General features: G+C 42.7%; 1 protein-coding gene across 1 annotated transcript in view; it reads right to left on the bottom strand.

The window, feature by feature from the left end:
* Positions 1 to 24,209, bottom strand: part of LOC103178072 (MOB kinase activator 3B) — a 77,674-nt gene that overhangs the window by 25,900 nt on the left and 27,565 nt on the right. The window contains exon 3 of the mRNA XM_007892579.2: positions 7,226 to 7,801. Within this exon, the coding sequence (XP_007890770.1) occupies positions 7,226 to 7,643 (418 nt within the window). The 5' untranslated portion in view covers positions 7,644 to 7,801. The remainder of the gene's footprint in view (positions 1 to 7,225; positions 7,802 to 24,209) is intronic.

Genomic DNA, 24,209 nt, shown 5'->3' with positions numbered 1-24,209 from the left:
GACAGCGCCTTGGGATGTCCTTCTTTGGGACGTGGAAGATAGTACATAAATGTAAATTTGTATTATAAATATGTCCAGAGCTCCCATTGACCTTCAACCCAATTCAGACTGCAACAGAAGTATAATGCTGCACTGTACAGGAGGCGTTTCCTGGGAACAATAATTCACCACTGCCTTGCTATTTCCAACCACATTAACATTCAACCACAACATTTAAGTGAGAAAGAGTCTGGGTGGGGCAGAGGCAACTGCACTTTGAATGAAGCTTTTTATGTTTTGTCTACTATACACTCTGACTTTGACTCCTTTTGTCATCTCTTAATTTTACTGCTAGTTTCCTGCGTCTCTAACTTACTCCCTATCCCCTCCCAGACATGTGACACAGGAGGCCCACAGGAGAGGGGACAAAATAAATCGGTAGTGTTGGTGATGTGATTAGAGTACGAGGGAAAGGGAGCAGGAGGAAGAGGTGACGAAGGGAAGGGGAGGAGAAGATTTCAGGCACAGTGCCTAAGGGGTTCTGAGTGGCTGTGGCCCATGGCAGGAGTGTTTGCGACATGAAAACCAAAGCTGCTTTTATATTGTGTGTCAGCTTGGCTCAGTGGTAGCCTCTTGCTAGCTTCAGTGGTGGATTGTCGGAGGTGCCGTCCTTCAGATAAGATGTTAAACTAAGGTCCCGTCTGCTGTTCAGATGCAGTTAAAGATCCCACAGCTATTCAAAAAGAGAACACAGAGAACCTGAGTCCTTCCGGTCCAGGGGTGAGAAGAGAAAAAAAAATATTTTTTCTTGTTTCAAAGCCCGAGTACCAAGTGGTTTTTAAAAAAAAACAGGTTATGTTCTGGAGTTCATTTAACATTAAAAACAACAGGAATTATAGACAACTTTGTTGTGGTCTGGAGTTGAGAGATTAATGACTGTTGTCAATGTCCATATATTTCTGGAAAGCCTCTAAATTCTGATTCACTTAATTTCTCATTTGTTGGTACTTATGCCAACTGGCTACCAGCATTTCCTTTCCAACGAGGCATTTGTTGTGCAATACAATTTATAACTTTGTCCTAGGCGGCAGGATATTCTGTGTGTAGGCCACATAATCACCTCTGCAGAGAGCACAACTTAATGCACAAAATATCTGTAAAACACAGAAGAGCATAGTGGTGACTATGTATTTATAGGCGAATATGGCCAATTTACACATCATAATGTCCATAAACCAGTAAAACGTATGACCAATTCTATCTGGGGATTGATGGCCTTCTCTTTTCAAATAGTGCCATGGGATCTTTAAAGTCCACCTTGATTTAAAGTCTCCACTCAAAGCACAGCACTACTATTAATGCAGCGCTGCACTGGAGTGTCAATGGAGACTTGTGTGATTGGAGGGTGTTGTACAATTGCGTGCACTAATAATAATAATAATCCTTGCATTTGATATAGCGCTTTTCACGTCGGGAGGACGTCCCAAAGCGCTTCACAGAACACACTGTAAAGTGAATTGACTGTATATTTGTGGGCGAACTAACCACATTGTCAGACTCTCTCACCATCTCCCAGTCCCATAGCCAATCACTCACAAAGTAGCCAATGACTCAGACAAGCAGCAAGTCATCCCACCCCCATACACACACACAGGTATGAAATGTCCCAAACGTAAATTAGAATTTCTACAAATAGCTCAATTCGGAAACGTCTTGAGTTGTAATTTCTGACCACAGTAATGCCAAAGTCAAACCACTGGAAAAAGATATTTCTGAGGGAAAACATAAGACAGTTCTAAATACACATTGTGACGGTTCTCCTTCAGCAATCCAGAAAGGAATTTGTTGCCACTCACTTGCAAGAAGCTTCGGCAGCAGTAGGAAATTTATCAGGGCAAAAAAAGGGAAACAGATTTTAAAATCTCTTCCAAAACTACCGTATGTACCTCCAGCTGCTGCACCAATACACACAGTAGTTTTATAATCTTTAACTCGCTCTTTCCTCTCACATCCTCCATTATCTTTATAGAGGTTCCCAATCATTAGCTTGCTGGGCGTCCCCAGTATCCTCTGTGCATCATCTGTGGCCAAGCCTTCAGTCAGTCCGCTTTAATCTCTGGAACGCGCTGCCTCACCCCCCTCTCTTTAAATCCCACATTAAAACCTACCACTTCAACAGCGCTTATGGTCACCCCCACACCCCACCTTCCTCTTTACTCACTGTCCAAAGTGCCACTGGAAAGCACTCTGAAACTTTATCCTGAATAAAGTTGCCACTACATAAGCTCTCCAAGATGCTTTAAGTGCTCCAGGATGCTACCCTAAGTGAAGAGCATGATATAAATCCAAGCTGTTGTTGTACATAAATCAAAGTTGTTGTAGGACTTTTGGAAGGGTGAATGGTAGTGGCATTTACTACCCAGCCCTGCAGGGGGAGCCAGTGAGCTTCAGCCACTCAGGTTAAAGGTTGGTTTTGCTTCAACCTCTATTCCTGTTGCTGCTTAACAGGAGTGGAGGAGTGGGGATGTTCTCCAGGCACAGAAGTGCTATAAAATTGTCAATGTAAAAATAAATCAGTGTCAGAGAGTTGGACTGGGGAGGAGCTCCAACTCCCAGTGTTTACTGGGCTGAGACAGTCCTAAATTAATTTCACATGAACAACCAATCAGCCAGAAGGCAGAGGAAACCTGGCTTCCCACCAAGGTCTTGAGGAGAATGGCCAAGGTGCTCACTGCTACATCAGGGTATGTGCGGGGGCACACATGTATGTAGTGCGCACAGTGGCGTTTGCCGACTGGCTCAAAGGGAGCGTCCCAAAAATGTTTGCACATCATGTGTGTTTGTTAACCTGCCCGCACTCCCCATAAAGGGGGGAGGGCGACAGAGAGGAAGGGGTTTACAAGACCCCACTTGTAAAAGCGCTCTGCAAAGGGCAGCAGAATCCCGGGGGGGAGAAGCCTTGACCCCTTCATCAAAGTGAAGTGCATAGAAGCAACCCCCAACCCGCCCCAAGGAGCCGGGTCTGTTGCGTCCTCTAATGGGATAATAACGTTGCGCTATTTCTTTCTTGTCACAGAAATTTGTTTCTTTTTTGAGATAAGTGTAAATATATATTCTATCTACAAGTAAATATATAGTATATTGTTAAAAAAGGGCTTACCTAATGCACTGTATACACTACACGTCATAGTAACATCATGTGAAGCTCTTTGAGATATCTCAACAATGTGATAACAATAAATACAAATTTACATTCATTTGGTACATTGCTGGATAAGGCGCCATATCAAATGCAAGCTTTATTTTTATTACCTGGTTCACTCTTCTCAGCTTGACACACTACCCTTTTAAAACACAGTAAACCACAAAAGAGGTAAGATACTGTCAAGTCCAGTATCTAATATCAAATTGATTAATTAAACAAGGAAGTCTATTACAAAGCTGGCACAATCACATTCCTATTGTCAGTGACTCACCTTTCCCACTTTTGTTTACAAATTTAAGTCTCCTTGTGCATAGGAAATAGCAGATTAGCTAATGCTTTTATCATTAAAGAAAAGGACAGCTGCAGACTTGTAGAAGGATGCTTAGGTAAGGTCAGGTGTGTAGTGTATCATGCAGAGCGGATCACTTTCATCCACTCTTCCATTCACACGCCAGTGTCTGGTGAAATGATGACTTCACACAGTAAAGAAACTGAAGTGACACCAGTTAACGCCCAGTGACTAAAGGACTATTATTGCATTTCCAGTTCAAATCCAACACTTAAAAGGGTTTCACTATCCAAAATGGGAAATGAAATCTGCTGCAAAGTATAGTTGCTTTGATAAGATGCACTGATAATCCAATTTTCCTCAGCAAAAAGTGCACAATGTCAACAACACGACAATTGGAGGTGAGAGGAACTTTCAACCCTGAATCTGATATTCTTGGCACAAGTGCAAAGCACCTTCTGTTATTATGCGTCCATTATAGCAGTGCAATGGGATAGTCACAGGACACTCGAGACAAACTAATTATTAAAAAAACATTAGCAGTGATAATATGTGGAACTGTAGCACACTGAACATCCACACATTTTGTCACCGTTAGGTCTCGGAAACCAAGCTTCAAACCAGTGTCAAAGTACATCATTGTCCATCCTGTATGAGACTCCAATACCAAGTCATCGCTAATATACTCAGGCTGACACCAAGGCATTTAAGGCCACAAGGTCGAATAAACATACAGTATTCTTTGAAGCTTTTTATTTTAAAAAGTTCCACATTTGAACCGTAACATTTAGAAAGAGTCAAGAGACTTGGTATTGTAAGAGTGAAAGATGAAGCTCATGTTACAGAATACTGGCAGCACAACAGATCACAACACAGGCAGTCAGTCACTGCTTCAGCATGCTCCACCTTATACAATTCCCGGACTCTCTTCATTTGCCAAATGTCCTCAATTTTCAACTGAAGGACAGGTGTTTTTTTTTGAACAAACAAAAACGAATTGAAGACAGTCCCCACATGGCTGGTTATGCAACTGACCCTCACTGGCAGCTCCAGGTCTGCACACAACACAGACATAGACACAAGGGAAAAACGATTACACAGCTCAGACACGTCTGATTCTCTCCCCACTGCCAATATAAACTGCATCTTTAACATTATAATCCATCTCCACATTATAATCCAATTCCTGTTTTGTCACAATTGCTGTTTGTCACTCGTCTGGCCTGACCTTGCAAGTCAGTTTATGAAGAGGTCCGCTAAATCCAACGTTGCCAAGCAAAGCACGTAGTATCATTGAGGTAAAGTTAACACAAGGAACACATTATGAAGTGTCACAAACTTTACCCCGTAGATATTTACAGCAATAGGAAGAGGCCATTCAGCCTAAATATTATAATAATAATCCTTGCATTTGATATAGTGCCATATCATGTCTTTGAGACGTCCCAAAGTGCTTCACAGAATATACTGCAAAGTGAACTGACTGTATATTGTGGGTGAAACGTGGCAGACAATTGTGCACAGCAGTGTCCCACAAACAGTCATGGATTGAGTGACCAAATTATTATTTAATTAACGGATTATTACCCTCAAAAAGCGATCCACCAATCGCCAACAACTGGATTCCTACTGCTGGGTAAATAGAGGCGTGTGGGGTAAGAAACTTGCCTAAAGTTTCACCCTGTCCAGGAATCAAACCCAGGTCCTCTCGCTTGCGAGGCGAGTGCTCTAACCACAAAGCTACAAGGCTACATGAAACAAGGGCTAGTTCTTACATTGGAGTTAATGTCTCTAATGTTCTGCTCTTTCCCCAAAGCCTTTTACATTCTTCCTCAAATGATTATTCAATTTCCTTTCAAATGTTGTTATTGTCTCAGCCTCTGTGTCCACTTATGCAAAAGCATTCTAATCCCAATAGGTCTGGATTACGAATTGCACTAAAACCCTGGCTAGCCAGACAAATGGTGGGTCGGTGGGGGGAGGGAGGTTTGGTCCAGTCCGATAAGCCTTATCGTGTCTTTGAGACGTCTCAAAGCACTTCACAGAGTATAATGTGAAGTGAGTTTACTGTATATTTTGTGGGCAAGATGTGGCAGCCAACTGTGCACAGCAGTGTCCCACACACAGTTGTGCATTGAGTGACCAAATTATTATTTTTTTTGAAGGGATTATTACCCCCGGAAAAGCGATCGGTCAATTGACTAACAACCGGGTTCCTGCTTCCTGCTTGGTAAATAGAGGTATGTGGATTAAGGAAACTTGCTCCCTTAATCCTTTCTACCCCACATCTGCTCTATGACCTGCTCTGCCTTCCCCCACCTCCGCAACGTCGCCCAGCTCCACCACTGTCCCACACCGCAGGCCGCCGAAACGCTCATACATTCTTTCATTACGTCGAGTCTCGACTATGCAAACTCCCTGCTTGTCGGCCTCCATAACTCCTCTCTCCACAGACTGCAGAATCATCCAGAACTCTGCAGCCCGTGTCCTCTCCCGCACCAGACTCCATGACCCTATCACCCCCATCCTTGCCCAACCCCACTGGCTTCCCATCACACAGAGAATACAGTTCAAGATCCTGGTCCTCACTTTCAAAGCCCTCCTGGTCTTGTTGCCATCTACCTCTGCGACCTTCTAACCCCCTACCATCCTGCTCTCTCAGCTCTCTCCGGTCTGCTTCATGTCCCCGGCCTCGCTTGCCCCACTATTGGCAGGCAGGCCTTCCGCCACTCTGCTCCCAGCTCTAGAACTCCATCCCGCAGTTCCTCCGCCTCGCCCTCTCCCTTGCCTCCTTCAAGAGCCACCTCAAGACCTTCCTCTTCGACGGTGCTTTCGATCTCCCTACTCCATCGCTTACCCTCCATGACCCCTGAAGCCCCAGCTTGGGTCCACAACTCTGTCTGTCCAGCGCCTTGGGACGTCCTCCCGACGTGAAAGGCACTTTACAAATGTAATTTTGTTGTTGTTGCCTAAGGGTTCGCCCTGCTCAGGAATCAAACCCAGGTCTCTCGCTTTTGGAGGTAATGTTCATTCTTTCTCCCCCACATCCGTGTCATGACCCGCTCTGCCTTCCCCCACCTGGGCACCATTGCCCAGCTCTGCCATTGCCTCACCCCTCAGGCTGCCAAAACCCTCATTCACAGGTTTATCACATCTAGGCTCGACTACGCCAACTCCCTGCTTGTCGACTTTCCCAACTCTGTCCTCCACAAGCTACAGTTCATCCAGAACTCTGTAGCTCATGTACTCTCCGCGCCAGGCTCCGTGACCCTATCATCCCCACCCTCTCCCGGCTCTACTGTCTCCCCATCCCTCAGAGTTCAAAATCCCTCGTACTCTTCTCCATGGCCTTGCTCCTTCCTACCTCTGTGACCTGCTAACCCCATATCAACCTGTCCGCTCCCTCCACTCAGCAGGCTCCAGACTGCTCCATGTCCTCCACCCGGCCTGCCCGCCCCAACATCGGCGGCTGGACCTTCAGCCTCCCTGCCCCTCAAGCTTTGGAATACCATACCACAGCCTCCCTTGCCTTCTTCAAGGCATGTCTCAAGACCCTCCTCTTCGACCGTGCCTTTGATCATCCACCTCCCCTTACCCTCTGGCATGTGGCATGTCTCCCTGCCCTCCACCCCTCCTAATCCCAACCCCCTGCTCAGGTCCAAATCCTTGACTGTCCAGCGCACTGGGCTGTCCTCCTGACGTAAATATGTGTAATTTGCTGTTGTTGTTTCTCTGTGCAAAAGGTTACTTACCTATGCTTGTTGGGAAGATTTCTTCATTGTTGATTTGGACCTCAATCCAATCCATCAGAAGGCTCATATAATGTGGGGCTGGTAGTGCAGTGGGCCTTTTATACTTGTGATCATCTTGCCACCGATATTCATACTTCTGTCCTCCTGACATGATGGGACAGCTCCTCTCGGTGCAGAACTCACATATGGTCCCATAGATCAGGTTAATACGATTAAAGAAGTCCACCACGTGAACAGCAATCCAGTCGTTCAGGTCTTCACCATTGGGCAGCTGGACAGCACCTTTTAGGTCTACCCCTGAGCTTAGAGAGGCCTGAGCTTTCTTATGCAGTTCAAACCTTTGAGTGCCCGGCTCAAATTTCCTCTTTGGCCGAAACGTCTTGTCCTTATTGAACACCTGCTTCAAAGCTATTGACATGGTCAAAAGCCAGTTGGCTCGCCCAGTAAACACAAACCAGCCAGTTGTTAATAACCAAGTCTTAGCGGTTTCCTCCTTTTATTGTCAAAACTTCTCAAAATTACTTCACAATGCTGTTATTTCCAATCGTGTTTTTTAAGGCGATTGATTGCCTTTTCCTGTGGGGAAGAAGAAGGAAAACAAAGTTGTTTAGATGGAAAGTGCTATTCAAGTGGAAACTATTTAAAGTAGGCATTTAAATTTCTAGTTTATTTATTCGATGTGTGCTGGAAGCTTGAGAATAGCATTGTGTTGCTTTTTAAAAACAAATGTGAATCATAACAACATGTTCTAGTAGAAAAAATTTGGGGATTTAAAGGCATCAAAACTAAGTGGAGAACAGTTACGTAAACACGGTCTAATGTAGTGGTTCTCACTAACTGTGGGGTGGGGGTTACAATTCCAAGCAGCAACTTGTTCAAGATCCTGCACATTCCCCCAGTGGATAAAGGCAATGCTTCCTGCAGCACTAGGCTTTAGAAATCTAAAGCTGTTCTCAGTGCCAGGCCAGAGCAGTACTTGAGGTGCTGTAATTGGCCTCTACAGATTAGAGAGGACACTCTACCAGCTTGTGTTCCCACGCCTAATCAATGTTCAAAGATTCCTGTGTGTGAGGACCCCGAGCGAGAACAGCATCAGGCTCACTGAATAGTCTACCAACACTCCAGTTTAGGTCTAACACTTAAATAATGCATCCCTTGGGGGGGAAAGTACCAGATTGACACCTGCAGAGCAGCACTCCATCAGAAAAGAATACGAAAATCTTCAGCAGCAGGAGGAGAGGAATGAAAAGCAGAGGCACAAAACTGGCAGAGTAAATAAAATCCTTACTGGGACAATAATGCAACATGTGTCAGCACCCAATTGGTGAGCTCCTAGTTTCAATCGTTCCTTGTGGACTGTTGTCAAGTGCTGTTGTTGTCAGGCACCTTCCCATTATAGGGGAAGAAAATCTACATGACTGATATTTTTTAAGGACCTTTAGATTCAGTTCAGCATTTTGACTTGATCCATGGATGTGGTGAAAGGCTGATGTCTTAAAAGTATTCCTTCTCTTTCACTCATAGACAGCACGAAAGGAGCGAGAATAGCACTGAATCTCAACCGCAGCAATATCACTTATCTGGGAAGTCATCATAGTATAACTAAAGGAGGGCTGGGTCACAAATAATTCCTGGGCTGACTTGTAAGTTCACTGGTTTAATGGGATGTGCAATGATATCTGTACAGTAAACAACCACAATATCTGCTCATTAAGTCAAGGTAAAAAATAACAAAAAAATTATCTTCATCAATTTAGAACTGTATTATAAAATTTCACATGCACAGCTCAGTATTCTGGTAATCAAACAGAATTGGAACTTTTTATTAATATTCTAAATGGAGCATTTAAAGTCATAAGATTTTAAAGGGCACTTGCTACCGTGTGATGTGTTCAAACAACATAGCACAGCTTTTTGCTCAGGTTGTAATCGGTGCTTGGAAATGATTACTTTTAAACTTAGCTTCAGAAGAAATCCAGAGAGGTTGCATGATGGGTCATAGGCTCTGATCATAAACCTCTGAATATTTGGGGAAAGGGAAAGAGAGGGAGGAAAATACTCCTCCAGTCCCTGAACCCAGCAACCCAACCATTCATCTCAATGGTTTTGCCAAGTCACCTTGTGAAATGCTTAGAGACGTCAACTCAATGTGAGACCTGTATCAAATGAGAGAATTACTATTTGAGGGAAGCCTACAACAATTTTGTTTGGAGAGTGAGGTGGGTGGGATCAAACTAGGTCAGCTCCAATAATGGTGACCAGATGATGGTGTCTGTGTTTATGCTCGCTTTGTTCTAATTGCGGTTTTGCCACAGTGCTATGTGTCATGGTTCAGCTGGGACAGTGTCTTGAGCATGTTTTGGCGAGGGGGTGGATTGTCTACTCGATTGAGGTCACACAGTCTATTCAGTTACTGCCTTCAACTGGTATTGTAGGTAAGCAGCTGGTTTCTGCAGGATAGTTTTACTTAATAATAGTGTCAACATTGTCATTTGTTTATCTGATCGAGAGTAGTGCTTCATGTACTTATTCTCCCATTCTCAGCAGTCTTCTCTATTTCAGACCGTGTTGAAAGCATAAAATGAGGTAACTAGCATCTTATCAACCGCAGCTCCTCATTCTGCAAGGAATGATTCAATATCTGAAGTGCAAGATTTGTTTACAACACAATGCCAGTGTCCACAGGGTGCTGAGACATTGCCATCTGTGAAGCTACCATATCCTCTTTCTGTCAGGCTGGATTCATGTCATTCACAACCAATGCAGCCAGTCATCTTTGTCAACCTAATAGACCACAATGCAGACTCAGAACACAATCCTCCAGGGACATGTGTTTTGTGTTTTATAACAAGATGTGCAGATCACAATGAAAGTGATTAAAAATGTAGAATGGAGTAAAAGACAAGAGGTAAGAATGAATGTGAAGTTTGGGGGTGGGGGGGGAATTTTTTTTAAAAAACGGAAGTTTTATAGTAAATGTTTGTATAGTTGAATTATGGACTGAATTCTTGCGATGTTACGCTTACACACACATGTAATTGTGGGTTTCAGTACTACAGGATACTGCATTTAATTTAGTTCCTAAAGAGGGACATACAATAAACCTTACATAAGTCTTATCAGTTGGGACTGTACATTGAATGACTAACCAAAGTATGAGTTTATGTAAAACTTATAAATAATAGGAAAAGTCCTGGGCAGATGTACAACTTGGGCGATTGTACGATTTATACAGATTAGACTTAAGAGAGTTTAAAAAAATAAACACGTTTCACTGTATTTTCCTAAAGTTATACATTTTAAACATGTGGATGACTGATAGCAACAGGATAAGACATTTTGGTTTTGGGTTATTTCACACAGAATGTTTTTTTTAAATTCTGCAATAGTTGTGTCAGTGGGAGTGTAAAAGCTGCTTTAACGCCTGCTCAAGTTTCTTTACAACCAGTCCACTCCTTGATCTGCACTGACGATGGCAGTGCAGAAACAAGTTACGAGTTGTTAACTAAAAAACACAGCGTTCACCAGAGCACATATTAAAAGAGCACCAGAGCATTATATTAACAGTGCCTGTGAAGAGAAGGCCCAAGAGAAGTGTGTTCCAAGCTCAATATTCATTCTCAGGAGGCCACATTCAGTTAAGAGGATGATGGTATTCAATGCTGTTGACAGAATTGCAGTGCAAGTGTTTGGAAACCAGTGAGAAAGTGCTGCCAAGATGGATCCCCTGAGGTACACATCCTCATCCAACTCCACTGCCTTCCCATCACACAGCGGATACAGTTCAAGATCCTGGTGCTCACCTTCAAAGTCCTCCATGGCCTTGTTCCCCCTACCTCTACAACCTCCTAAATCCCTACCATCCTGCCCAATCCCTCCACTCAGCAGGCTGCAACCTGCTTCACTTTGGTTAGTCATTCAATGCCCAAGTTCCCCTGTCTTGCCAGCCCCACCATTGGCGGGCGAGCCTTCTGCCACTCTGCTCCCACCTTCTGGAACTCCATCCCACAATCCATCCAGCTAAGGCCCTCCCTTGCTTCCTTTAAGACCCATCTCAAGACCCTCCTCTTCGACCATGCCCTCGGTCACCCTCCTTCCATCCCCTGTCCTCCACCCTCCCCGATCCCGACCCCCAGCTCGGGTCCAAAACACTGATTGTCCAGCACCTTGGGACGTCTTCCCAAAGTGAAAGGTGCTATACAAATGCAATTTTGTTGTTGTACAAACATCTGCTTCATGTCACCCAGCAAAATGAACCTTTAATGCCAGTCTGCTTTGAAACACACTTATGTTTGACATTTACACCCAAAAAGACATAAATCAAAAGGTAAAATATTTTTTTTACTGCCATGCAAATTGGTTTTCTGGAGTATTTAAAAATAACAATGCCCCTTTCAATTTACCCAAGTGACCACATGTGACCTACAGTACAACACAACTTTGGGAATGATAATGTTTAGCCTAGAGTCAAGGAGTACAGGACTATGTATGTGTATGTTGCGGGGGAAGAGTGACCATGGATTTGTACAATTCACAATCATATGGTGATGAGAATTTCTGGAGGATTTAGCCATCAACAAGAAATTGCTCTTGACAGGGTCTAATTTCTTCAAGCACAATGGAGTCTAATATTTAACTTCAAACATGGTTGCTTAAGGGAGTCCTGTTTCAAATCACTGCAAATTAGCCTCAATTCCAGCCTTCCCAGAAGCTGAATCCAATACTTTGTTTATCTTGCACTTCTTCCATTTAACTAATGTAAACACAAAATAAATATAATTCTTGCCATTTGATATAGCACCTTATCAAGTCGTTGAGACATCTCAAAGCGCTTCGCAGGATATACTATAAAGTGGTGTGACTGTGTGTATTTTGTGAGCAAACACGGCAGCCAACTTATGTACAGCAATGTCCTACAAACAGCCATGAAGTGAATGACTAATTTAATTGTAGGGATTGTTGTCCAAGACACTGGGAGAAACTCCCTTCTTTTTCCAAATAATGCCATGGGATCTTTCACATCCATCTGAACAGGCAGTCAGGACCTCGGTTTAATGTCTCACCTGAAGGACAACACCTCTAACAATGCAGCGCACACCAGCACTGCAGAGCCCACATGAGTTTCAATCCCTGACTTGAATTCACAACCTGACGTGGGGCTTGAATTCACAACCTTCTGACTCAGAGGCAAGATTGCTAACTAACTGAACTAGGCTGACATCTAAAACCATGGGTCACAGTATTTATAGGAAGATTTCTACTTACTCTTGAGAGGTATTGCTTCTCCAGGCCAGAGGTCTTCCTCTCTACACACATTGTCTTGTAATGTAGCCTTTTTTGCTTTCTTATGAAGGGAACCAGAAAAAGTGGGTTGAACCCACATCCAAGTAATGTATGGCATAAGCTTTGGATAAAACACATATTTTAAAGGTGCTCAGCCAGCTGTATGAAGCGTCCTCTCGACATGAAAGGTTTTGTATAAATGTAAATTACTAATAATCCTTGCGTTTGATATAGTGCCTTATCACATCTTTAAGACATCTTAAAGCACTTCACAGAATATACCGTGAAGTGAATTGACTATATATTTTGTGGGTGAATTGTATTGTATGTATATTGTGATCCCTATTCAAAAAGAGAATGGAGCTTATCCTGGTTCCTCCATGTAAAATTGGTTGTTTACTTCATGACTATTGATTGTACTGTTTGTTGGACATTGCTGCTTGCAAATTGGCTGCAGCATTCACTTATGAATACACAATGTACAGAAATTCCCACTGAAGAGCTTGGAGACATGTCTACGTCAAATGCAAAGATCATTTGTGATCTATTCCAAACCCCCAGTTGTATAATAACTGGCAACTGCACCAACCAAGTGACAACACATGAATGCTACAATAAACTGTAATGGTTACAATACAGTTCGGTGTTGACATTCCTCCAGGAGATCCTCGTTTGACTAACATGTGATTCCCAGGATTAATTCATCCCTCAGCGAGCCACAGCCCTGCCTTGTGTTGCATGCCAAATCATTTTACCACGGTGCAGTTAACACTTTCTGGATTCCAGACTTTTTAAAGATACACGCAGGAAGATTTTAATTTGTTTCAGGGCCACAATGATCAAGTGCTTGTTTAGAAGCCATACACCACCAAATCTGGGGAGGGGGACCTCTGTAATACCGATGGGTTACCAGCCAACCCAATTCACTGCCTACACAACAACAACAACTCACATTAATATAGAATTCTTCATACAGGGTAGCATCTTGGAGCGCTCAGCAAGAGGCAACTTACAGTTCTATGGTACAGCAGCCATTTTCTGCATTGATCCAACTGAGAGTTTACGATTGTAAGTGGATCAGACACAGTCCATGATATCCAGATACCACCTCGTCTTAGTCTTTAATACCAAATTGTCTTAAAATTCATGATTGTCCAAAATTGTGCAAATTTCAATATTAATATGGGCACAGTTTTATTTTGGCAGAAATCCAGCTTCTGAATTAAGACTGAATGAGTGATTTAGTCCATTTAATGATTTTTGCACAATCTGTGCAATATTAAAACGATAGACATTATCGTTCCTGTGTCGGTTTTTATGATTGAGAGCAAATGAGTTAAAGAGTTCACTGCTGATTCAATAAGCAAGCTCAGTAGTGGTTCATTGGTCAAGAGTGGTGAAGCTCTTAGCTTATTCCTGACACCCAGCACAGGCCAACACAGCAAACAACCTATTTCCAACCATTTTTTTTAAACCAATATGCAGCAGCATTCTATTCCCTTGGGAGAGTGGCCTAGGAATCCTGTTCCCACTTGTACATACATTAGAGAGGGGAGGGCAGTCAGGAGACATTGCTCCACATTTTCTTCATATGGCAAGTTACTGGTTAAAAAGGGAAGCTGTGAGAAATAGGAATGATCGAACTCTCCACATCGAGGAGTAACATCACTTGCTCTACTCACATGTAACTCTTTGGAGTTAGTAATTTTGTGATTTAATTTCTGGGAGGTTTAGGTTATTTAATAGTCTAAATTCATCTTTTTCATTTTTTTCTACAAAACATTATTTGGGTTGACTTTGCCTCGCATAGTATTCAGTGGTAGGCTTTCCTGCCCAGGCTTTGACAAGCAACAGATTGGATTGATGGCCTCGCTTGTTCAATCAGACAGAGGCCTTGGTTGCAGTGCTATATAAGCTGCTTCAGCAGGGAAATGGGAGAGGAGAGNAAAAAACACTTACACATTCCTTACATAAAATCCAGTCCATCACTGGGTGTCCAAGTTCCAATAATACAACTTTCAGTTTGGTTTGATACTCGGCTCTCCTTCCTTCCTCATATTTGGTCGTTAGTCAAGACCATTTTCCTTCCTTCACTTTTGCCACTTTGCCCACCTCCTTCCCCATCTCGCATAATATGCTGCCAAAACTCTAAAATTACAGCTGATACAAAATTCCGCTGCCTGTATCCTTACCCACACCAAACTCCACATACCCATTATCCCAGTCCTCACCAGGCTCCACTGGCTTCCAACAGATTGATTTCAAGGTCCTCTGCAACACCTACAAATCCTGTCACTCCCTAGTACCTCCCTATTTTTGCTATCTTCTTCTACCCAATCTCCACTCACTCCCTCCACGAGAGCCCACTGCAGACCCCCCATCCCTCCTCACTAGCAACTCCTTCAAAGATCAAACATTTGTAATTAAGAATAATATCAGGTAAAATACACAAGTGATATTACATTCTGTGTGTTTTCCTCCAAAACATTTCCTCCTCTAATTTGCTTCCTGTTTTATTCTCAATCCCTCTCTCCTAAAGGCCAGGTAGTTATACCAGGGTACAATTTTTTGCGAGCTAACAGCCCTCTGATACTTCACCCAAGAGATCATTCTTCATCTGTAGGACTCAATGCAGAGGAGTGATCAAGATATTGGACATGGGGACATGATAAGCAAGGCACACTTACTTTCCAGTTGTGGGGGGTGATGTGGGGATAGGGATGCAGTGAATCGCAATTGGGAAGAGCTATTTCCCAAGTTAATACAAGGTTTAGTTTTATCCACTTCATTGCTTCCCTAACTGCGATAAAATAACTCAGCACAGAACAGGGAACAGGAAATCAAACCCCAGACCTTTCTGGTCCCTGTGTCAGCTCGGTAACACAACAGCCACAAAGCCCAGGAGTGAATTTCACAATCATATTTTGTGGTGTTCCATTTATGTGGGATTCAGATGTAAATAGTGAGTAGCAATGCTAGAATATGCAGCAGTGGTATAAAAGGAGATGCATGAACATATACAGATGAAATTTCAAATCTGACTGGTTTTGGTTTCCTGCCAATGTTAAACTAGATCTCCTATTATTCACACTGTCAGACGAGGAAACCCCTCCAGATGAGCTCACCTGATGATGTTATCAGCACTCGCTATTTAATACAACAGTGGGTGGTGTCAGATTACTTTTAAAGCTTCTTTTTAAAATCATATCTGCTGCCAATTTAATAATACAATGTACACACTGGGAGGATGTGGGAGGCCCTCGACTCTCAATAGAGGAACGGACCATTCTGTGGTGCAGTGAGCAAGCTCTTACCACCTTGGCAGAACATTACACATTACAACATGTGCTGCCAAGGTGGGACAAGCTTTAGCTCCCACACAATCCCAATGCATTTCCCGCTGATTTACTCTGGGACTCTTTAAATGAACACTCATGTATCAGTCCCTACCGTAGCTTTATCCTGGAGTACGTCTCTTGCAAATACACCACGTGTGATCATGTACTTTCAAGTTAAAGACTTCCCAAAGTGGCTGGCCTCACAATTTGGATGGCATTTTTTTCTATAGTTTCTGATGATCAAAAACTGCAAATACACCGTTCCATCTCTCAGCACCGGTCACCACTCGGTGAAAGGGTAGATTGCTGGTAGGTGCTGGAAGGCAAAGTGCAATGAAGACACTCCTCTAGCCCAGCTTTACAACCAGTGAGCAGCTGATCGGCCATCCAACAAGATGACAACAATAACAAATCACATTTGTATAGCGCCTTTTACATCAGGCGGACGTTCCAAGGCCCTGGACAATCAGGGATCCCGATCCGAGTTGGTGGTTGGCATCAGGAGGGGAGGAGGGTGGGGAGGGGAGGGATAGGAGGGTGACCGAAGGCACGGTCGAAGAGGACGGTCTTAAAAGGATCTTGAAGGAGGTAAGGGAGGAGGCGAGGCGGAGGGATTGTGGGATGGAGTTCCAGAGGGTGGAGGCAGAGAGGCTGAAGGCCCGCCCGCCAATGGTGGGGTAGGCAAGGCGGGGAATGTGAAGCAGGCTGGAGCCCGCTGAGCCGAGGGAGCTCCTTTAAATAACTTTTTAACATCACCTTTTTAGTCATTGGATTTTTTTCAGTCAAATACTCAAGGCCAATCCATTACTTTACCAAGGGATGTTCCTTTAAATACTACAGACTGTACAACTGGTTGGAGAAGAATGTGGTCTTTAAAGACTACAGCAAGTAAAAAAAATGCTGAAATGTAAAGAATGCAGACCAATTTATCTTATAATTTTCAATAGTAAGACTTAACAGTTCATACATTTTCTATCACAAATACAGTACTGCTGTATTAAAGCAATTATATAACCATTGGATTTAACTTCCTATTTATGGAAGAGATCTATGGCAAATTTAAAAAAATCAAAATCACTTTGAAAGTGTATAACCATTGGAACAATCACATCCCCAGTGAAAAAAGTCCTGCTTTTTTAAATGATCAATCACAAATCTCTGCTGTCAAAGCAACAGCACAAAATCTTCCAAGGTTTTGCTTTAATTTTTTTGGTGAAGGACTAAGTTCCACGTCGGAAGCACATAATCAAGAACAGATCCCTAGAGATAAAAGAAAGAAAAAATCAAAACAAACATACTCACACCAGCTGTGAAACCTGAAGCTTATTTTTGTGATTCCTGACAGAACATCACTGACCACCGGCATCTAGAATCTGCAGAGGAGCTCAGTGTTGTGTCTGACCCCTGTGTGTACAGCCTTCCAACAATAAATCTTCCCTCACAAATTAAAACCAATATTGGCAACTAGTCGAGGATTCCACTGAACCAAAAAAATTATGATTCAAGTGTCTTCCCTCCTTCCCTCTCTACATTTGTGGAACGCACAAAGTATTTTTTCCAGTTGGCTTGCCAACCTTCACTTGGCCTGTTCCCAAGGAGGCATGACAGCTCAGAGACAGGCAGCCCTACAGGTTGGAAGAGCTGCCTGCAGAATTGCTTGTGCAAGTGGTCTCCCTCGTCTGTTAGAATTGTGCCATCTGGACTCCAGTCTTTTCCCCCAATTGCTTATTTTGAATTTTTACGATGTTCAATAAAATAAAGAGACTCACCAAGGGTACCAGAGATAGAGAGTGAACATTTCAGCATGGAAGGTGGCCATCTCGTCTGTCCCATTATTCCTTCTGTTGTTTTTAAGCAGCCCTTTTCATTAATCCCACTTTACTCCTCTTTCCTCATATCCCTTAATGTTGGATGTGGGGAACATCCGTTAGAGCTTTACAATCTAATAAGTAGCACTAGTAAAGGGGCTGCAAGTCTTTCTGTTACCTCCAGTATCCAGCTTTGATTTGTTCTCTTTACGACAATCTACATCCATTTGTTTTCTATGTGACATTATACAGTACATCAAAATTTAGGATGCATTGCATCAAGTGCAATTAACTTATTTAAATATTAGTTATTTTAATTATTGTATCAAATAGCACATTATTATTTTGAGGTATTGTCCAAATAAGTTACCCAGCTCCCCATTTGAAGAAGTCACAAATTTCCCCCTTATAATAATTCTTATTATGTATTAATCTATTTGTCAAATGTCACACTATAATTGATTTATCGCACATCTTATGAAGAAAAAATAAATTATTTTAATGAGGAAAAGAAAAATGCATACGTGTGTAAATGATTCACGATCTGATCACATCATATTAAACAGCATGAATCTAAGATGTTAACAACTTGAGAGCAATCTACAGGACACCACAGTGACTGAGGCTGAATCCATGGCTCGTGGCAATGGAGCTTCAAACACTGACAGCCCTGTAAATCCAGCCCCAAACCATTACTAATAAATCTCTTCAGGCACTGAAACCCTGAACTCTTACTGCTGGCAATGTGACCTCGCACACTGTCACTTGTCATTTCAGTCATCACCAACACAGCCTTCAGCTTTCCGACAATACATTAGTAGAAACAGCACAAATCCAGGATCAGCAGGCTCAGTGTGCAAAACAAGCCTAACATCGTCAACTCTTTGAAAGACGCAATTTTTTTTCATTCCATCATCACGTCAATCATATGAGTTTATTTCTGCAAGGGGATTTTATGCAAAGAAAAACACTTGGGAGTGAGCAGCAAAGGATTTAAGAGGGCTTCAGCAAATGGGAAATACAAATAAAATTCCCAACTCTGACCTGACTCGGTTAAAATACAACTAGCTATCAGTTTGTCAATAATCAGCCAGTACTGATAAGATTCCAAAAATCTTTTTTTTTTAATTGGGCCACAAGGAAGAAATTCAGGCACGGTCAAGAGAAGAAGGGAAGGGTCTGAGTGTGCTTCACACTTGGTCAAGGATGCAACATCATCTGATCTGTAATTAGCAACTAATCATGTGGGTGAAGTGAAAGGTCTTTGACATACAATCCACTATTGTTGTGGCCTATACTTAGTAAAGTTAAGGAGTGATGGGGGCGGGGGGGGCAGGAAAAAACTAATTTGCAACATGTCTAATTAAAGGAAACAGGGTCTGCTGTTTGCGCAAATTGGATGCCGTGCTCGTCTACAAAATATACAGCAGTTTACAGTAAATCCTGTGAAGCGCTTTGAGATGTTCTCCCGATGTGAAAGGCGCTGTATCAAACCCAACGGTTATTATTAATTGGATTCAGTTCTTTTGGGCCAGGAAAGCATCCTGGTTACCATGCAGTGGAAGAGGAGTCAGATGAAGGCAGCATCTGCTCTCCATGGCCTGTCAATGCTCACAGAATAGGCTCACACATGATGGTTGGTTATTTGGGCAAGATGCCAGAGGACACCTCTTCCTATACCTAGGGAACTCTACAGCAGCAAGTCAACAGCTACATGAAAACAAGAGAAAATTAGGCGAGATAGAGAGAGAAAATTCTGGTCACGAACATGAAGAAGACAAAATCAAATGAAACCCTGTTGATCTAGTCCATTTAAAAATTCTGACCGGTGTATGGAGTTAGGTCTGCATGGTAACTGAAATGAATACACAAGTAAATACTATCACACACGCCAAGCACTGGTGTACAATACAGCCAACAAGAAGCTACCTGTCCAGCTAAAACCAACCACCTCATCTATCTATGGCTCACAGGATTCAGGAACATTTGTCTGGCCTGAATTCTCTCAGAGCTAATTGGCTTTGCCAAATATGCTTCCTCAGCCCCAAGGAAATCCCAATTACTCTCTCCTATTCCACCTCCTTCCCCATGGGATATTTGCACTGCCAACACAAGACATTTAACCGGCAGTTATTCATTTCTGGAAGTCATTCAGTCTCGTAGCAAAATAATTTACAGACAGTGAGCGTGTTATTGAATGTTAAAATGCTGTTTGGTCCTGATTCAGAGAGCGAGCAGATGTTCTGATGAGGGCAGGACCAGGCTTGACTATGATGCATCCCAACGTCTAACATCCTGTCACCGTCGAGACGCCAGGGCCTGTGCAACAGTTACTGCAGCCTGAGTCACCCCTTTCAGGAGACGCCAGGAAACTGGATCAAATCATTTTACAAACAAAAGCTTCTTCTTTTCCTAAATTTTGAAGAAAGAAACTTATCTCCCCCACCAAACCCTGCAACATACACACACATACACAAAAGAACTATCAGGATTTCATTGGGCACTCTGGCTGATACATGCCTGGCTCCACTAGCACACCAACCAATTGCAGGGAGATGGAGGGTATGTGTGTGTCTCATTGTTTGGATGTTGCCTGTTCATTGTATTATTAGTCCTCTTTCGCTTACTTGGGCTTCCCTATGTCACTCAGATCCACTCATATCCACGTGGCTCCCAGGCCTCAGCCAGTGTTGCTCCGGAACCAGCCTCCAATGAAGTGATGGTTGCAGTAAAATACTGTAGGTAGATGCAAGGAAGTAGTAATGGACTTATGGAGAGCACTGTTCCCTGCTAAACTTGCTAACTAATGAAAATTTTGGAAAGCATTTTATAATGATATACTTATTGTTGGTGATAACTATCACATCACCTTCTACAATTTTTAACCACAACATTTCTAAGAGAAGTGGGGGGGAGAGATGGCTAAGAAGAAAACTTAATAAGGAACTAACCTGTTCCATCAAATTAGAAACAGTCCATTCAGCAATTAGAAATTACATTTCCAGTGAAAGAACTTCAACAGGGTGATGGATCTGTTCCAAGTCCCAGTATGATGTCTGTGCCAAGCAAACACCAGAGAGAGAAAGAAAATAATAGCTCAGTATCATACCAGTCAGCACCAGTAACTGAGACGTCTTTGTTATCCTGTTTATACAAATGCAAATAGATGCTTGAACTGCTGCAAGCAACTAACTACAGTACACATAAAGAGCTTCTTGCAGACCCCCTCATATCATTTAAAAAAAGGTGAGGAACAGCTATTTAAAAGCGTGGTTATCCAGTGAGGGGTGGAGTGTTGAGGGAGCTGGGGGGAGGCTCAGGAAAAGTACCTACACTGAACATCTATTAGTCACAAAGCACATTTGAACAAATCAAGACATAAGGGTACCGTTACAGAATAAATGTGAAGTTTCAAATAAATCTAAAAGATTGTGGGGGAGGTGGTTGGGTGAGGAAAGGACAAAGTTGTTTTTAGGAGAATCTCTATTTACTTCACCCAAGATGTAATGAGCTTCCAATCACCAAAGGCCTCGTAAAACATCTGGGACTGTCACAGAGACGGTGATGATCCCAGTCCACTCGTTTCATTCCCGTGCGATAACTTGCGAGATGGAAATTCATTTACTCGAATCATTTGGTAACAGACTAAATCCAGAAAGTTTACTGAACTCACCATTTCCTGTGATTAATTAAATCAGGCTCTCAACAGCTCTGCTCATTTCATTAACCCGTCACACACTGAAAGACAAAATTATTAAGTTTGAATCGTGCCAAAAGTTTAAAGAACTTTTAAATGTTTTACTTCTCGAAGTCCCCAGTTTAATGCCTGGTAAATGTGATCCATGAGGTTGAAGATTTGTCGTAAACTGAGAGCTGAGCATGCGCTGGTGTGACAGCAGGCTCCTCACCCCTCATGACTCGTTTAAACCCTGCCTCAGAGACATATGCAGCACTTTCACTTCAAGGCTCACAGGAGACTGGTGAAACCTTAAGGAACGTTTGACTACAAGTGCAGAGAAGCACCATAACATCTCAATGAAACAGGCATGTGCACTAACTGTACACAAGGGAATGGTACAATTTCTGCTGCAAGTGTTTGCAATCACAGAAGCTTCCATTCTCTTCAAAGCTGTGGCCAGTCTGCAAATTCGTCAATAGGATTTGTGGAGGGATTTTCAACCTGCGGAAAACAAAAACAAGTGCCTGCTGCTTAGGATCAGTCCCTAATCAAATGATCCCATTAACACAAGTGTTAAGGAACAGATGGCCTCTAAGGAGACAGCCTGGGGTGACAACAGAACAATGCGCGACAGCCCTCTCCCCCACCTTACAAAGTGGATGAATTGAAGCTGTTCATAAAGGAGCTCCAATTCTGAATTTATTACAATAATCCTTGTCATATCTTTGAGATGTCTCAAAGCGCTTCACAGAATATACTGTGAAGTGGCTGTATATTTTGTGGGTGAAATATGGCAGTCAATTGCACATACAGTGTCCCACAAACAGTTATGGATTGAGTGACTAATATATTTTTTGGGGGAGGGATTATTACTCCCAGAAAAGTAGGTAAACAGAGGCGTGTGGAGTGAGGAAACTTGCCCAATGTTTCGCCCTGCCCAGGAATCAAACTCAGGTCCTCTCGCTTGCTAGGCAAGTACTCGAAAGATTAAGCTATAGGACTCCACTGCATGTGGCAGCGTCCGACAAACAACCATGAAATTAATGTCCGTTTTGTCTGGGCGATTGTTGGATACCAGGACAAAACCTCCTTCTCTTTTTGAATAGTGCCAGGTTGAGGCTTGAATTCACAACCTTCTGAGCCGGTGGTGAGAGTGCTACCAAATGAGCCAACCTGGAACATGTAGTGCATGAGAGGCACGCAATGCAATGTTGCAGTGTAGTAGAGCATTAAGGACGGGGAATGCAAAAGCACAGCGTAATGCTGCACGAGGAAGGGCAATGCAATGGGGCAACGTGCTTTAGACTCTAATGGTTTCTTTGAGGCAGAGACAATGGAGATCAGACTAGGGAATGGATGGGGAGGAAACAAACTGAGCAGATAAAAAAAAACAGAAGCGAAGGTGCTGAGGTTTCAAATGGAATTTTAGAGGAATGGGGAAGTCAACTTTGTGCCGTACTGTCACAGATGCCACAACTCTCATGGGCACTCAACCACAGAGTGTCTGAGTACAGGAAAAGGAAACTCCCACATATCTTTAAGTCAATGACACATCACGCAACTATTTTGAACATTTCAACTCATTTGAGCTTCATTGTGATACGCAGTGGGGTTTTTTTAAGTCCACCCCACATTAAGGCTTGCAGTGGCACAGTTACCCGTGGTCAGTTGAGTAGAGTATTATATCTTCCAACTTCAAAAGATCAATTCTGATCTTTGGTCACATCTCAATACAAATAGTGTTCCCAGCCTCACTTTTAGACAACATCAGTTGATGTCATAGATACTCTAATGATTCTCAGTTGATACTTCAGTGCAGTGCTGGGCTCCCCCAGAATATCACTGTAATATCGAAATACTTTCTTAATCAGATGAGACATTAAACTAATGCCTTGTCCTCTCGTTCAGGTGGACATTTAAGATCCCACAACACTATCCAGAAAGAGAAGGAAGTTTCTCCCAGTGTCCTGGCCAACAATCCCCCAAGTTAATTGGTCATTCACTTCATGGCTGTTTGTGAGACATTTCTGTGCACAAAATGGCTGCCGGCTTCATCTGCAAGAGCAGTCATTGCACTTGAGAATAATCACCAGTGAAATAATTTGAGCCATTTCAACCAGGGAAGGAGCTATAAAAATACTCTCTGTCTCTCTTTGGATCCAAATTCCAATCCTCTACTCAAGAGTTCAACAAGAGATTATGGGCCTAAAATTGGCTACTGTGTTTGTCTACAGATTACAGTCTTTAGAATTTGTTGTATATCCAGTGAAATGCTTTGAGTTATTCCTCTGGGATAAAAAAAAACACTGTAGCAAATGTAAAGGTTCTTTTATTTATTAAAAAAGGTGGAATTTTGGGGCTATATAGCTCTGCACTTACTCACACCGCCTGCCCAAAGCAACAAGTATTGTATTTCTCTACCAGCTATTTATTTTAACATAAGATGGTAGCCGTACTATACTGCAATACACCTCAAAAATGATAATGAATAACAATATTTGCATTTAATTTAGGACCTTACATATCGGGAGGACTTCTCAAAATGCTTCACAGGATTTTAATAATAATCATCCTTATATTTGGTATAGTGCCTTCCACATCAGGAATGTAAGAAATGGCGCTCACTGTGCAGCGTGTGATATTGGTGCATCTGTACAGCACAGACAGTCCATTGAACTTAACATCACGCTCCAGGGGCTTTCTGATATGCAATAAACCCACTTGTGACTATGAATGGATCACTGGCTCACTTGATGAATTGTAGCTCAGGATTAGTTTTGCATCATGAGAGTTTTTGTCATGTATCCATGACGAGACAGTCACATTGTACAATGACCATTATAGCCTGAAGTGATGGGAGAGAACTCAATTTATTT

This window comes from Callorhinchus milii, unplaced genomic scaffold (assembly GCF_018977255.1).
Source record: "Callorhinchus milii isolate IMCB2004 unplaced genomic scaffold, IMCB_Cmil_1.0 Scaffold1, whole genome shotgun sequence".
Lineage (NCBI taxonomy): Eukaryota > Metazoa > Chordata > Chondrichthyes > Chimaeriformes > Callorhinchidae > Callorhinchus > Callorhinchus milii.
Note: the sequence above shows the minus strand (reverse complement) of the source record. Positions and strands in the feature narration are given on the sequence as shown.